Raw genomic sequence first — 15,401 nt, 5'->3', positions numbered from 1 at the left:
ACCATTGCCAGGGTTGTCCATTCCAAGTGATTGTTTTGTGTTGCTAGAGTTTGTTGCTCATTTCGTGAGCACAGTAATATCCTTGTTCTCAGTTGCTTATGATTATTTGCCTTTGAGAGTATGTGGACGTATTTCCAATGTTGCTTCATTCATTTTTTTTTTCTTTCTTTGACAGATGTTGCAGGCTTGCTCTGTTCAACACTTACCAGTCCCATATGCTGCTTTCCCACCCATTCTTTCAACGGATCCGTTTATATTACATACTCCACATCTTTCCCCTCATCATCATGCTCACCTACCACCGCCAGGCCAGTTTGTTTCCTTCCAAACACAGCAGTCCCGATCGGTAGGTAAACAGTCTTGTTTCCAGATTTTTCTTGTTTTCACTCCTGCTTAATTGTCCCATACAATTATCAATGAAGCCTAATAAAGCACTTAACAGCTAATTTGTTCATGGGAGGAAATCCAATTGTAACATGTTTTTATTTTTACATAGTACTGTAAAATTAATATTGCAGGCTACGGCAGGTGTTTGATATGGTGTGTCTGTTTATGAACGCTCCACCCTTGGGTGGCAAATTGTATCTTCCCCTTGCCACGATCAGCCTAACTGTAAACTGTCCATGTACCATAGGGGACTAAAGGAGCCTATCTTAGTGGAGCTCTCTGAAGCTTTCCAGTTAAATTTGCGCTGTATAAATGCCATGTACACATATACCGTTAATGTGGAATGAGGCTCATTTTCTCTAACCTGGGAACTTACTTAAAATTCATAGTCCATGAATAACACTTCACCTATGCAGGATTCCATAACACTTAAAACAAATAAATTTAAAAAAAGACAGCTAAAACTCTTAATGTTGCAAAACAGCTATGTAATCGCAACATTTATGTTGCATTTATATAATTTAATGCAAATATAAATGAAAAATATAAAACATTAAGGGCCTGATCACTACTTTGGTGGTGCGGCACCTGATCCGCCCTGCCGCTACACCACCAAAGCAGTCGTCAGATAGGAGTTTCCTCCTATCTGGCGGGCTGGGTTTTGGCGTTTCCACGGTGGTACCTCAGAAAATGGGCCCGCCTTGGAAACGCCAAAAACAGTCCCTGCACGGCATGGACTTAGAAGTCCATTCCATGCAGGAACTGGGATGCATGCACATAGGGAGCACATGTTGTGCCCCCTCTAAATGCCTCCCCATGCATAGGGGCCCTGCATGGCCCCCTTTGTTTCTTCTCCGTCACGGTGCTCATGGAGTGGGAACCTCCATGACCCCGGCGGATAGGAAACTCGTAATATGCCTGGCAGGAGTGCCACAGTCTCACTAAGCATATTGCGACCTCCTGACTGCCGCAACACGGCCAGGGAACAGCAGTTTCCTGGCGGCTGAGGCAGGGCAATGGCGGACTGACCGCCCTAATCGTAATAGGGCGGTCAGGATACAGCTCCCCTGCCCCCACGAGACTAGCGATCAGTGGATTGCCAGACTCGGAATCGGGCCTGTGAGAGACTGTCCTGGTATATGCTGTCCACTAATTAAAGTGGGCACCAGTCCAGACAACCCTTACGGTGATTTAGGAGGTCTCATACCACCTTAGAAAGCTATCCAAGTAGTAGCTGTGGAGAGCAGCCGTCAGGCTAAGTCTAGAAGGAGTGTAAAGCAGCTTGTTTTTCCAGAATGCAATCTTATAGTATAGATTAAATGAAAAGAAAACCACACAGTAGTTATAGAAAAATATGTATTTATTTATATAATACTATCTAGTACGTTACAGTATCTCCTACACAGAGGTAGACACAAAGTACACAATACTTTAGCAATGAAATTACAGTAAATAGCAGTAATCCACAGTGAGCCCCATGGGGGACCAAACCATATACTAAGAAAGTGGTATAAGAACCACGACTCGAGTCAGGACGATGTCGAGAGAACGTAGAATCGCTGGGAACCCAAGGAACCGCCCTAGGTGAGTAGATGGGGACCCCACGAAGGACGGGTGCAGTGTGGGAACATGACTGCGTGATCCATACAACTTTATGTGAAAGTCGCGGTTGGAGTTTTAAAAATTATTAGGCACATACATCAACCTTTTTTGCAAGCGCAAACGGTGCAATTCGCAAAAATCGTCCGTTCGCGCCCGAAAAACGGGCTTCTGCGATGCATCAAACTGTAAGGCTCTCACAATTTAAGAAATCGCAATTTATTGCAATTTCTTAAATTGCGATTGCATTTAAGGAATTGCAAATTGCCATTCCTTAAATGCAATGCATGAGAAAATCGCAAATATCAATTTCGCGAATAGGGGCCGCAAATTACCATCAATTTGAACTTGATGGTAATTTGCAAAAAATTTGAAAAATGCACGAAAGTGCATTTTTCAAAGTTGTAGGTTACACACGCACATGCCCTTGGGGCACGTTTGTGCGCAACATGTGTGCACAGATCAATTTCAGGGATTCAACAGGGTGTCCTTTTGACACCCTTGAAATTGCATGCGCAATTTGCATGTACCTATTGGGTACTCGCAAACTGCGCATGCAATTTCCCATTCATGCCTATGGGCCTGTAGGTACATAGGAATGAATGGGAAGGCATTCCTTAATTGCGACTCACAATTTGCGAGTCGCGATTAAGGAATGTTTGGGAATCGCTAATTTTATAGCGATTCCTACATTCATAGGCTTTTGCAATTCCTTAATTTCGATTCCTTAATAATCACAATTAAGGAATCGCAAAAACCTACATTGATGCATGTGCCCCTAAGGACCCTTCCCAGTGGACTACGAAGAAACCCTGTGGAAGACAGAAGGTTGGAGAGCCAACCCATCCGTGGATACCGAAGTACCCAAGTTACCTTTCCCAGGGAAGCCAGGTGCATAGGTGTGAAGTGGCGTCGGAAACCGCTGTTGAACCCAATGGAAGACTTCGAAGAAGAGCCACTGCTGGAAGGGAGAAGAATGTCTGTTGGAATCCAAACGCTGACCCTTGTTGAGGATTACCTGAAAGCAGAGGGGACAGTCTGGGTCACTTAAGGGTGACCAGGGGCTCGGTAGACGAATGCCCACTGATGTCTGGTGCTTCAGTATAGTTGATGGGGACCTTGACTCTGCAGCTGCTGGGACCAGGCGGCGTCGAGGATGACCAGGAGCCAGATACGAGTTGTCCCTCAATGGTTGTCGAGTGCTGAGGGGCAGGTGTCCGGCGGGAGCACCAACAAGCCTTGGCAATATCAACCCATGCAGAAGGTCAAGAAAATATACGGTTCGGACGAGCAAGGTCCAGGAGACTCAACCACACACAGGGGAGTCAGGGTAAGCCTGGAGCAACCAGGGGAGCCCAAGAAAAGCAAAGTTGACCCTCAAATGGACCCACGGGCCGGAGGCACAGGAATCGCGAGAGGACCTCGAGCAGCTTCACAAAACAACAGGCCACGGAGCACATGGTGCAAGGTGGTTGAAGATCTTTGTAGGAAGTGGTCCCAGAGGTAGGGGCTACTCGGAGCCCGATGCACTTGTTAAAGATGTGCCAACAAGCACATGCACTTGCAAAAGTACACGGTGCACAGGGGTTCGAGTATTGCAGCCCCCACGAGGGATTCGGACCTCCAACTTGGTGAGAGGGCAGCTCGGACCTCGAGGGATGTAGAAACCCACCTCCTGTGTTGCTGAGCCTTTCTGAGTCCGTAGGAGCTCGGGGGTCAGTAGACTGGTCAGCAGTGTTGCGGTGCCTGCGAATGCAGGGGAGTGACTCCTTCACTCCAAGGGAGATTATCTTCAGTTGTCTTTGATGGTCCCCAGGTCCCGCACGGTGCATAGGCACAGACGATGCAGCAGACTGAGAGGGAGACGAAGTCAGGCCCAAACGAAGTCTAGCGAAGTCAAGAGTACCCAGACGTTCAAAGTGCAGTGGTTTCAGGTTAGAGTCTTGTCCACAACGAATCTAAGGTCCTACAGCCAGGTAAGCCCTTAATTACCCACGGGAGAGGGTTGGAAAGATTCAGGGGACCTTCCAAGGGGAGGGTCTGGACAGATGGGAGGTTACGCCGATGTCCTTTGTCCAGTTTCGTGCTAGAGTGGGAGCCAACGGCTCCCAGGACTGGTTTGAACTGGACTATGCACAGGCACACCAAATGTACCCCTCATGCAGACTTTCAGTCGCTTGCAAGCGCACCCACCCAGCCCTAATACACTTAATCCTGCCTGGGAGGTGGTCATACCTCCCTGTGACAGGATGCCTTTTTTTCTGCCTTCCCCTGCTCGAGCTTGGCTCAGCAGCAAGAGGGCAGAAATGTGTCTCTAGTTGGCAGCCACCATTTTGTGCTGTCAGGAGTTAAAAGGCTGGTACCGGGAACACCAGGGACCCCACGAAGCTAGCTTCTGAGGTGTGGAATCATACCTCCCACACCGGCTACCGGTGTGGGGGTATGATTCCAACATGTTTGACACCAAACATGATAGGGTTAGTTTAAACCTTTCTAGAGTTGGTCATCACACAGTCGTGTAATGCCCCTCTATACGTTGTATATGGCTGCTTTACTGACAACCCGGGAGAATGAACTCCGTAGGCTGCAGGGGTGTCCTGTTCATGCAGTGGCACATTCTCTCTTAGAACCAAGCACCCAGCCTTCAGGATTGTAAATGCCTGCTGTAGGGATGACTTACAGGTTTTAAGTGCAGTGACCCTTAGATATAGTAAACCTATATCTTCGGTAAGTGGTGCATGCACCAACATACACAGGCTGCAATGGCAGGCCTGTAGTTCCATTTTGCATTGCCTCTCATGGGTGGTATAATACATGCTTCAGCCCATGGGAGGCGTCTGGGGTACCTATGCCCTGGGTACATGGGTACCATACATGGGTACCATATACTAGGGACTGACAAGGGTACCCCAGTATCCAATCTGGAGTGTACCCAAGTACATCAAATAACAGTATAGGGAGAAAGCAGATAGACTGGGGTACTGATTAGCAGGATCCCAGTCAGATTAGTAAAAACAGTGTTACATCAAGTCAAGCAAAAAGTGGGGGTAACCATAAGGAGCAGATCCTACTTTCCTACAGGGTCCCTAAGTAGCAAAAACAACTTTAGTACACAATTTATTTCTGCTGAAAACCTTTTGCCGCCGCCTTAAAAAAGAAACAAATGAAAGGCAACCTCACAGGAGGAAAAGCTGCACTCTCGCCTAATGGCTACACAACTAACACCACATACTGAGTCTTGCAGCACAGTCACATCCCTACAGGGTTTTTCCAGTTCTGTCTAAATGTTCTCCCGTCACAGGACTCTGCCTAATTCACCATTTTTTCTCAGTTATTCTCAAGAAGTATCTTTTTATGTCGTTCATTTGATGTTTTTGCACTGAGATTATTTTTTCAATGAGATAATTTGTAAAGTGCAGCGGCTTTCTCCCCTGTCAGCAATGTGGCATTCCTTTTGCTGTTAGGGAATGTTGCTGACCCTATTGGTCTGACTATCAAGCTGGTCCTGTGTACTTGTCCCTTCTTTCTATCAAAGGTTGTGCCTGTATTCCACATTCGTCAATCTGTCACTCTCCATCTTTCTGTCCCCATCCTCATCCTTCCAAGGAAAGAGGGTTTGAACAGGCTGGACAATAGGTAAAGGTCTGCTATTACATTGATGATGTGAAAGTTTAACCGCTGGTTGATCAGCTGATGTTGGTTTTCCTTGTCTATGAAAGGTTAAGCAGCGACTAAGCATTCAACTTTGTTGTGTTACTGTTTGCTTTAAAATTATCTCCACCCTGGCCAAGAAAGACTCTCTGCTTTGTATTTGTGTACTCCCTTCAAGGGCCTTGCGGCTTCTAGTTCCCTGACCAGTCGCATCCCAGTGACTGATATTTGCTGGGCGGCCACTTTGTCTTCTTTGCGTGCATATGCCAAGCACTATTTCCTGGTTTCTCTGGAGCAGAGCTATAAACTTTACACTAGGCCTGTGCTGCATGACTACCTTGGTTAATCAGCACTTACTCAGTCTCTCCTCCCGGTGTGTACTGCTTCATGATTAGTTTAAGTGGGGTATCTATGGGAAGAAGTATCCCTTGGAAGAAATCGTTACATACCCTCTGTAACATTGTTCCTAGTAGTTACTAGATCTTTCCACAGATTTCTAAATGTGCTCTCTCTTTTTCTTCTGAAATAGTATTGTTCAATGTATGTAGTAGGATTACAAAGTATCCAAATTGTTACTTGTGTTTTGCTGCCTCTTTTCTTAAGTCTTTTTCTATTACTCTTCATACGCCTCAGCTGGGCTTGGAAAAAAATAAGGGACTTACTCCCTCATGCCTGTTGGTGTGCTATATGGGCAGTTTTGTCATTTCTGGAGAGGCAGAGATGTGACTGAAGTCAAGTGTGGTGCTACTTGATAGTTATTGATAGAAACGTTTCTGGATCCAGTCTGTCACTTGGAAATTTTCATACTGTAAAGAATCTATGGGAAGAAAAGCTTTCTACCAGAAAAATTGTTACTAAAGATAAGTAACATTTTCTTCATTATGTATGTCCACTGCTTTATTGAACAGAGAAAGTTAAACGTATCTGATGGAACTTGTATTGGCTATGGAAGCAGATTTGCTTTAGACATGCCATGAAGTGCTGGTGAAGAAATTAGTTGAATCCAAGAAATAACTTAGCTCAGCCTTCTGCAGCCCCTCATGGGAAGCAGCCATGTGAACCTGAGCACATCTCATAGTGCTACGGAAGCTGTGTTCTCCAGTATTTGGGGTGTCTTTCATAGATTCACATGCTTGAATATTCCCCGTCGTCGAAGTGGGAGTCCCACGGTATATATAAAAAGCAATAAGTATCATGTATATATACGTATACACATACCTAACCACATAAGAGTATATACATACCCAAATAAACATCTATATATAGTTGAAATAACATATCAAGTTAAAAATACCATAGGATAGCATTGAGACATAGGAAAGCATTGAGAAAAAGAATCACTTTGCTAACCTATCACTGTCACTTTATAGTCCAAACTCCAGCCAATCAGGCGCTAGCACCCTCTAGAACCTTCTCCTCAGAGGCTCAGGCCCTCAGATTTTCTACCGCACGTCGTGTGAAGGGAGTCTCCCTGAGCTCTGCTCAGTTCTTCTTCTGGTTTGAGGTTTTTTATCTCTCATCATGTCTGCAAGTAAGAAATCTCTTTTCCGTCCTTGTTCATCTTGCGGAAAGTCAAGACTTTTCTCTGAGGATCCCCATGAGAAATGTATTTATTGTCTGTATCCTGATCACAAGGTGGCTAATTGTAAGATCTGCAGAACTTTCTCTCACAAAACTTTGAAAGATAGAGAAGGTCGCCTTTTGATATGGCTTCAAAAACTAAAGGACACAGACAACCCACTTTCTGAGGTGGAAAGTGTAGCCTCTGTCAAAACAGGAGTCTCCTCAAAGCGTGGAAGTGTCCAGGACTTGCCATCTCCTTTTCTGAAAAAGAAGAGACTTCACCTTGAGGAAGTGTCTACAGGCAAGGTCTCTGTCTCCACGTCTGCGCCCCCGAGACGTAGCTCTCAGGCGCCTGTGACTCCGTCAGCACATGTTTCCAGTCAGAAACTTTCAAAACCGTCGACGGGCCCGTCGACGGCCCCTCCGTCGACGAGATCGGCTACTTCATCAGCCTCGTCGACGACGGTGACGACGGTATCGAGTAGATATCCTTCGTCGACGACACTGACTTCGTCGACGTCTTCTCCGTCGACGATAGTATGTGTGTCTCTTAGAACTGTCTCGTCGACGATACCACTCACTTCTTCGTCGACGACTGGGAAGCTGGCGCTTCCGTCGACGTCCACAACTCCGTCGACGATGGGTAAAAAGAAGAAGAGGAAATCTTCCTCGTCGACGACAGCCTCGTCGACGACAGCCACACCGTCGACGACAGCCATTCCGTCGACGACAGCCATTCCGTCGACGGCAGCCACCCCGTCGACGACAGTCCCGTCGACGACAGTCCCGTCGACGACAGTCCCGTCGACGGCAACAACCTCGTCGACGGCAGCTCCGTCGACGATTGCTTCGTCGACGGTCGCCTCGACGACGGTAGGGTCAAATTTTGCGACAATGCCATTGGTGCCAATGTCAACACCAGCACCGGGGTCTGTGGACAGCTCCTTAATGCTTCGTCGTAAGGCCATGCTAGACCCAGTGATGTTACCACCTGGACCACGGCCACCTCGTCAACTATTTCCCTCAGGGGATGAGGACGATTCGGATGAAGGCGATCAGTCTCTTTTTCGGGATGCTCATAGTCCTTCGGAGCTCCATATAAAATGCCAAGAGTCTGAGGAGGATGAATTTTATGAACAGGAAGAAGAGCAAAATACCTCTGCTCCGGTTCCTATGATGCAGCTTCCTGTGCAGCTTGTTTCCAACCTCCAATATATGTTGGAGGACTATAATCGTCGTTTTCCAGCATCCCCTCAAAATACTCCACGTGAAGCGCCATCTGAGGTTCCACCTCCTATATTGCCAACGATACCCACGCCCTCCACACCTGCACTGCCTTTCAATGCAGAGGATGATAATATGGACAATCCGGATACGGAAGAGGGCGAGCTCCCAGAAGACGACACTATGGCGGACTGGGATGATTACCAAATCAATTCGCCCGCATCACCGCCAAGGTCACCAGTCAACTCGCCACCTGTCGACATAACAGGGTTCCATCAGCTGATGGAGAGAGCAGCACAACGCTTTCACCTTCCCATGGTGGTCAGGGAAGAGGACTGTTTCTTATATGACTTCAAGTCCCAACCTCAGAAACAAGTACGAGCTGTGCCAATCATAGACTTCATATGGAATGAAGGCCTAAAATTAATGAAGACACCTAATTCTATTCCGGCGGTGCTCCCACGCCTGGAGAAAAAATATAAAGCTCCGGATTCTTCCCCAGCCTGCTTGGTGTCTCAACCTAAGCCGGACTCAGTGATCACACAAGCGGCACAGCGCCGCTCCAAGAATCCATCATCTCCAATGTCGGCGCCTCCGGACCGCGACGGCCGTCGCCTGGATGCTATAGGCAAGAAGTTTTCAACCATGGCGTCAACAACGGTCCGGGCTGCGAATTCCTTGGCTATCCTCGGCCGTTATGATAGACAGATGTGGTCGGACATGGCTGCATTGGTCAAACTTATACCGGAGGATTCAAGAGCGGAAGCTCAGAAAATCCTGCAAGAGGGAGAAAGGGCGTCATCCGAGATCATTGACTGCTCTGTTGACATCGCATCCACCGGTTTTCGCCAATTGGCGGGAGCAGCCGTCCTAAGAAGACAGGGCTGGCTTCGGTCAACCTCTTTTCGGCAAGAGGTCCAGGCTAAGATTTTGGATATGCCATATGACGGGGAGTCATTATTCGGCCAGCATGTAGAAGATGCCTTGCAAACCATTAAAAAGGATACGGATACGGCTCGTTCCCTCGGCACTCTACAGTTTAAGAAGCAGCCCTTTCGAGGTGCGCGCGGCCGCGGCACCTCCTTATCATCATCCTTTCGTGGCTCCTCGTCCCAATACCGCTCGTACAATCAGGGGCAACAGCGGTACTATTCACAACCGCAGCAGTCCTACAGACAGCAAAATAGCAAATCATACAGAGGAAAGTCGAATTGCAGAGGAAATTCAACCAAGAAGCAGTGACTCTGTACGGAAAGTACTTCCTTTTCCCAGTTGTCCTCTATTTCTCGTTGGAGGAAAAATCTCCCAGTTCTTTTCAACCTGGTCCTTAATCACTTCGGACCGCTGGGTCCTGGATATAATTTCAAGGGGCCACGCCCTAGAGTTTGTGAAGGTTCCTCCACGCACACCGCCATCCGGGCCACCACCCGCCCATCTCAGAGAACTTTTCAAACAAATCCAAATAATGTTAAACAAGGGTGCCATCGAAGTGGTTCCGAAATATCAAAGAGGGTTGGGATTCTATTCCCGTTTTTTCCTCATACTAAAGAAATCAGGGGAATGGCGTCCGATCCTCGATCTCAGATTGCTCAACAAATTTCTCAAGACTCAGTCCTTTCGGATGCTCACATTGAAGGACATCCTCCAATTCTTTTCTCAGGAGGATTACATGACAACGATCGATCTGCAGGACGCATATTTCCATGTGCCCATTCTACCACGCCACAGGAAATACCTACGGTTTTGAGTGGGCCACAGGGACTACCAATTCAAAGTCCTACCCTTCGGACTCTGCTCAGCCCCGCGGGTCTTTACAAAATTCCTAGCCCCGGTGGTGGCTCACTTACGACAAGAGGGTATTCAGATATACCCCTACCTGGACGATTGCCTCATCAAAGCTCAATCCTCTCACCAGGCGGCCCTCGATACCCAGCGCTGTCTCGATCTGTTTCAGTCCCTGGGGTTGTCGATCAATGTGCAAAAATCTCAACTCACGCCGACTACGTGCAAGACTTTTCTCGGCGCTTGTATCAATACGAGCACAACCATGGCCTTCGCTTCAGCAGAACGTCAGGAACGGATTCAACAGCTTGCGAGCTCCATCGCAGCAAAGCAGTCAGTTTCAGTCCGCATATTAAAATCCTTTCTGGGAATGGCGTCCTCCTGCATCGCTTTGATCCCTCTATGCAGACTAAAAAGTCGCATCATCCAAGAGGAGTTAGACAAGCAGTGGCGCCAGGTTTCCGGTTCCTTCAACGATCAGGTCGTGGTGTCACCCCGCATGGCTCAAGCGCTGCATTGGTGGACTTGTCCTGCCAACATCGCAGCAGGAACATCCTTTCTGTCGTCAACCCCAGAACCCGTCCTTACCACGGACGCATCCATGGAGGGTTGGGGCGCACATTTTCAAGATCTATCCGTCAAGGGCCTATGGTCAGCGGCTCAGCGTTGCTGGCACATCAACAGACTGGAACTGATGGCCATTTTCTTGGCGTTGAAATCCTTCCGCCTGCAGTTCCAAGGGAAGTCAGTCCTCATTCAGACGGACAACACCACGTGCATGCACTACCTGAACAAACAGGGCGGGACGAGATCTCCACTGCTCTCCCGTCTGGCGCAGAGGATTTGGAGTTGGGCCATACTCCATCAGATGACGATTCAAGCAATTCATCTGCCCGGCATTTCCAATACTCTGGCGGATGCACTCAGTCGGTCAGCATCATCAACCCACGAGTGGGAGTTACATCAACCGACGCTGGAATTCGTCTTCGACCTTTGGGGTCACCCGACAATCGACCTCTTCGCAACCCCGCAGAATGCAAAATGCCAGTCCTACGCAAGCTGGTTTCCCCACGAAGGGTCGTGCGGAAATGCCCTTTCGATCAATTGGTACGGGATATTTGCGTACGCTTTTCCGCCGATTCCGTTGATTCCACGAGTGCTGCGGAAGATGAGACAACAACCGTGCCATGTACTTCTAATAGCTCCACGGTGGCCTCGGCAGGCATGGTTTTCGGAGTTGCTTCTCCTATCCCAACGCGAGCCCATCCTTCTCCACCTGAAGCCGGATCTGCTCACAATGAACGATGGTCGGATATGCCATCCGAATCCCAGATCTCTCAGCTTGTCGGCTTGGAACCTGAGCACCTTGAATTTGCTCATTTGAACATTCCTCCAGCCTGCAGGGAGGTGTTAGCTAAGGCAAGAGCTCCATCCACAGTGAAAACGTATAAGCTCAAATGGAAGCGATTTTGTCATTGGTGTGCTTCCGCCCACATTCATCCTGTGCACGCTCCTCCAGAACACATTCTGCCGTTCTTCCTACAACTAGCGCAGTCTGGATTATCACACTCTACCTTAAAGGTATTTCTAGCGGCAATATCTCGCTACCGACAAGATGGCTCGTCCTCTCTCTATTCATCCAGAGTCATACAACAATTTTTCAAGGGTCTCTTCCGCATGTTCCCGCCCATTCGGCGTCCTCCACCCACGTGGCGCCTGAACATCGTGCTGGCTCAGCTTATGAAGGCGCCCTTCGAACCTATCCACTCAGCGGATGTCAAATTTTTAACTTGGAAAGTGGCCCTCCTCCTTGCTCTGACCTCTTCCCGCAGAGTCAGTGACATTCACGCTTTTACAATAAAGCCTCCGTTCCTTCAATTCAGATCGGATTGTGTCATCCTCCGCACTAATCCGGTTTTTATACCTAAAGTGCCATCCGATTTCCATCTTAACGAACCAGTGCTCTTAAAGACTTTTTTCCCGCATCCACAAACCCCGGCGGAGCAAAGCTTACACTCTCTGGACTTGAAGAGATGTCTAAAATTCTACATTAGCAGGACTCAATCCTTTCGCAAATCTGACCAGTTGTTTGTGGCCTACGGGCGTGCTTGCAAAGGACAGTCTGTCACCAAACCTACTATTGCCCGTTGGGTTTCATCAGCAATCTCTTTTTGCCATCAAAAGGCTGGTAAGCCTCTGTCTTCGGGAGTGAGAGCCCATTCAACGAGGGCTATGTCATCTTCCACTGCCCTGTTCGCTGGTGTGCCCATCCATCAAATATGCCGGGCAGCTACGTGGTCCAGCAGGCACACGTTTACGAAGCACTACTGTCTGGAATCCATTAACGAAGCAGACACGGCTGTGGGACAGGCAGTTCTACGAAATCTGTTTAAATAAGGTGAGCCTCTGCTACTTCCCTCCTCCTGGGGTATTATTATTATTATTATTGCGTTTTAAATACATTGTTTGTATTACATGCAATATCAATACGGCTTGGTCAGCCAAATACTGTTTACTGCTTACTATTCTATTCAAGCATGTGAATCTATGAAAGACACCCCAAATACTGGAGAAGAACAAATGTTACTTACCTGTAAACTGTGGTTCTCCAGTATTGGTGTCTTTCATAGATTCACATGCGACCCACCCTCCTCCCCTCAGAGGCTCTCTTCTCCTCTTTCGGCTCTATGGTCACTCTCGTGCTCGAGAATCTGAGGGCCTGAGCCTCTGAGGAGAAGGTTCTAGAGGGTGCTAGCGCCTGATTGGCTGGAGTTTGGACTATAAAGTGACAGTGATAGGTTAGCAAAGTGATTCTTTTTCTCAATGCTTTCCTATGTCTCAATGCTATCCTATGGTATTTTTAACTTGATATGTTATTTGAACTATATATAGATGTTTATTTGGGTATGTATATACTCTTATGTGGTTAGGTATGTGTATACGTATATATACATGATACTTATTGCTTTTTATATATACCGTGGGACTCCCACTTCGACGACGGGGAATATTCAAGCATGTGAATCTATGAAAGACACCAATACTGGAGAACCACAGTTTACAGGTAAGTAACATTTGTTCTTCATGCTGAAGAAAAGAGTGTGGGGCAAACAAATGTGGGGGTGTCTGACCGTTGGATTCTCGTATCAAACTTACCATGTCTCTCTCCACCTGCACTACCCTCTGTGATTAACTTGCATAGCAGGTTAAGTCACCCATTTTTGTGTTCTTTGTTGATGTAGTGGGTGGGGGTTACTCCAATACCTGCAACTATGGCTCTTTGAATCCCATTTCAAGCTTGTCCCATCACCACTCTATTCACCGTAATCGTCACATTTTATTAACTCATGATTAGAGAAACAACAAAGCTGAAGATCCCTTTCTGGTTAGGTTCTCCATATTTGCCATAATCCGATTCCCTCTAGGCCTGTAGTGTCTTTGGTTCTTCGTTCCTGGATCCAGTGTGGATAATTTGTCAGTGCTTAAAGTCACTAAAGTAGCATTTTAGTCACTTGTAGGACAGAGATGTTTTTTTGGTTAAAACAGCTACACAATTGACTTCTCGGTTTGTCTCTGCAGTTATTAAAACCTACCCGCTAATGAATATACCTACTAATGACTTCATAGTCTATTTCATTACATAGCAAGAATCTATGTAGGGGGTCCAACCCATGAGAATGATAAATCCTCTTAGAAAAAAGTGCAGGGACTTAAATATTATTTCCATAGATATAAAGACACAAGATTTCCAAGAGTTCCTTAATGAGCTACATATTTTATAAATTCATGTTATCTCTGGCCTTCTGATTGCATCAAATTCAGCAGGAGCGGAAATTGCTTTGCAGTCTGAGGCCTCTCCTGCCACTAGACCGACGCCGACGACACCTTCACCGCCGACGAACACCTCCACTTCCAGATTCACACCGACCCTAAGACGACCCTCAGAGGCACCCTCATCTACAGACCCCCGGGACCACGCACACAATTCAGCGAAGACATCACAGACTTCATCAGCCCACATGCCCTCCCCTCCGCCGACTACATCCTCCTAGGGGACCTCAACTTCCACCTGGAGAACAACAAGGACCGCAACACCGTCACCCTGCTGGACAATCTCGCCAACCTCGGACTCAAGCAACTGGTCAACACCCCCACCCACTACGCCGGCCACACGCTTGATCCCGTCTTCTCAACAAGCAAGCACATCGCCTTCAGCCACTCCACCGGACTTCACTGAACCGACCACAGCTGCGTCCTCTTCAGCTTCAGAAAAACCACCACCAACCGCAACAGGCTCCTCACAGAAGCTGGAGCAAGATCACCGCCGACCAGCTCACCACCTCACTCAGCCAGAACCCACCTGCCAGCACACCGGACCCCAACGAAGCAGCCCGCAACTTCACGCAGTGGCTGATCGCCTGCGCCGACGACCTCGCACCACTGAAGAACCCTCCCAGCAGACCCAGAAGCAAGAAGGCCCCCTGGTTCACCGACAAACTCAAGGACTCCAAGAAGACCTGCCGCACCCTCGAGAAAGCCTGGCTCCTCGACCGGACCACTGACAACATGACCGCCCTCAAACACGCGACCCGCAAGCACCACCAGCTCATCCGCACCACCAAGAAGAAATCACTGAAGGATCGACTGGACAACAACGCCCACGACAGCAAGGAACTCTTCAGCATCGTCAAGGAGTTCTCCAACCCCAGCACCGGCAACAACGACATCACCCCGTCACAAGATCTCTGCGACTCACTCGCCTCGTTCTTCCACCGCAAGATTGCCGACATCCACAACAGCTTCGGCGCACCATTCTCGCACCCAACCATCGAACCAACGCACCCCACCGCCACCCTCCGCACCTGGACCGCAGTGACCACCGAAGACACAGCCCGCACGATGAACACCATCCACTCCGGATCTTCGACTGCCCCCTGCCCCCACCCGTCTTCAACAAGGCCGACTCCACCATCGCACCCCAACTCCGAGACGTCATCAACACCTCCTTCGACACCGCCACCTTCCCGGAGAGCTGGAAGCATGCCGAGCTCAGCGCCCTACTGAAGAAACCTACAGCGGACCCCACCGACCTCCAAAACTTCCGCCCCATCTCGCTCCTCCCTTTTCTTGCCAAAGTCATTGAGAAGATCGCCAACAGACAGCTTGCCGCCTTCCTCGAGACGAACGGATCCCTT

At 48.3% G+C, this 15,401-nt stretch overlaps 1 protein-coding gene across 1 annotated transcript in view; it reads left to right on the top strand.

The window, feature by feature from the left end:
- The window catches only part of RNF38 (ring finger protein 38), a 655,055-nt gene that overhangs the window by 372,139 nt on the left and 267,515 nt on the right, over nucleotides 1-15,401 (top strand). The window contains exon 6 of the mRNA XM_085641112.1: nucleotides 176-346. Within this exon, the coding sequence (XP_085497238.1) occupies nucleotides 176-346 (171 nt within the window). The remainder of the gene's footprint in view (nucleotides 1-175; nucleotides 347-15,401) is intronic.

This window comes from Triturus cristatus, chromosome 2_2 (assembly GCF_964204655.1).
Source record: "Triturus cristatus chromosome 2_2, aTriCri1.1, whole genome shotgun sequence".
NCBI lineage: Eukaryota > Metazoa > Chordata > Amphibia > Caudata > Salamandridae > Triturus > Triturus cristatus.
The sequence above is the reverse complement of the archived record's forward strand: the minus strand, read 5'-3'. Positions and strand labels throughout refer to the sequence as shown.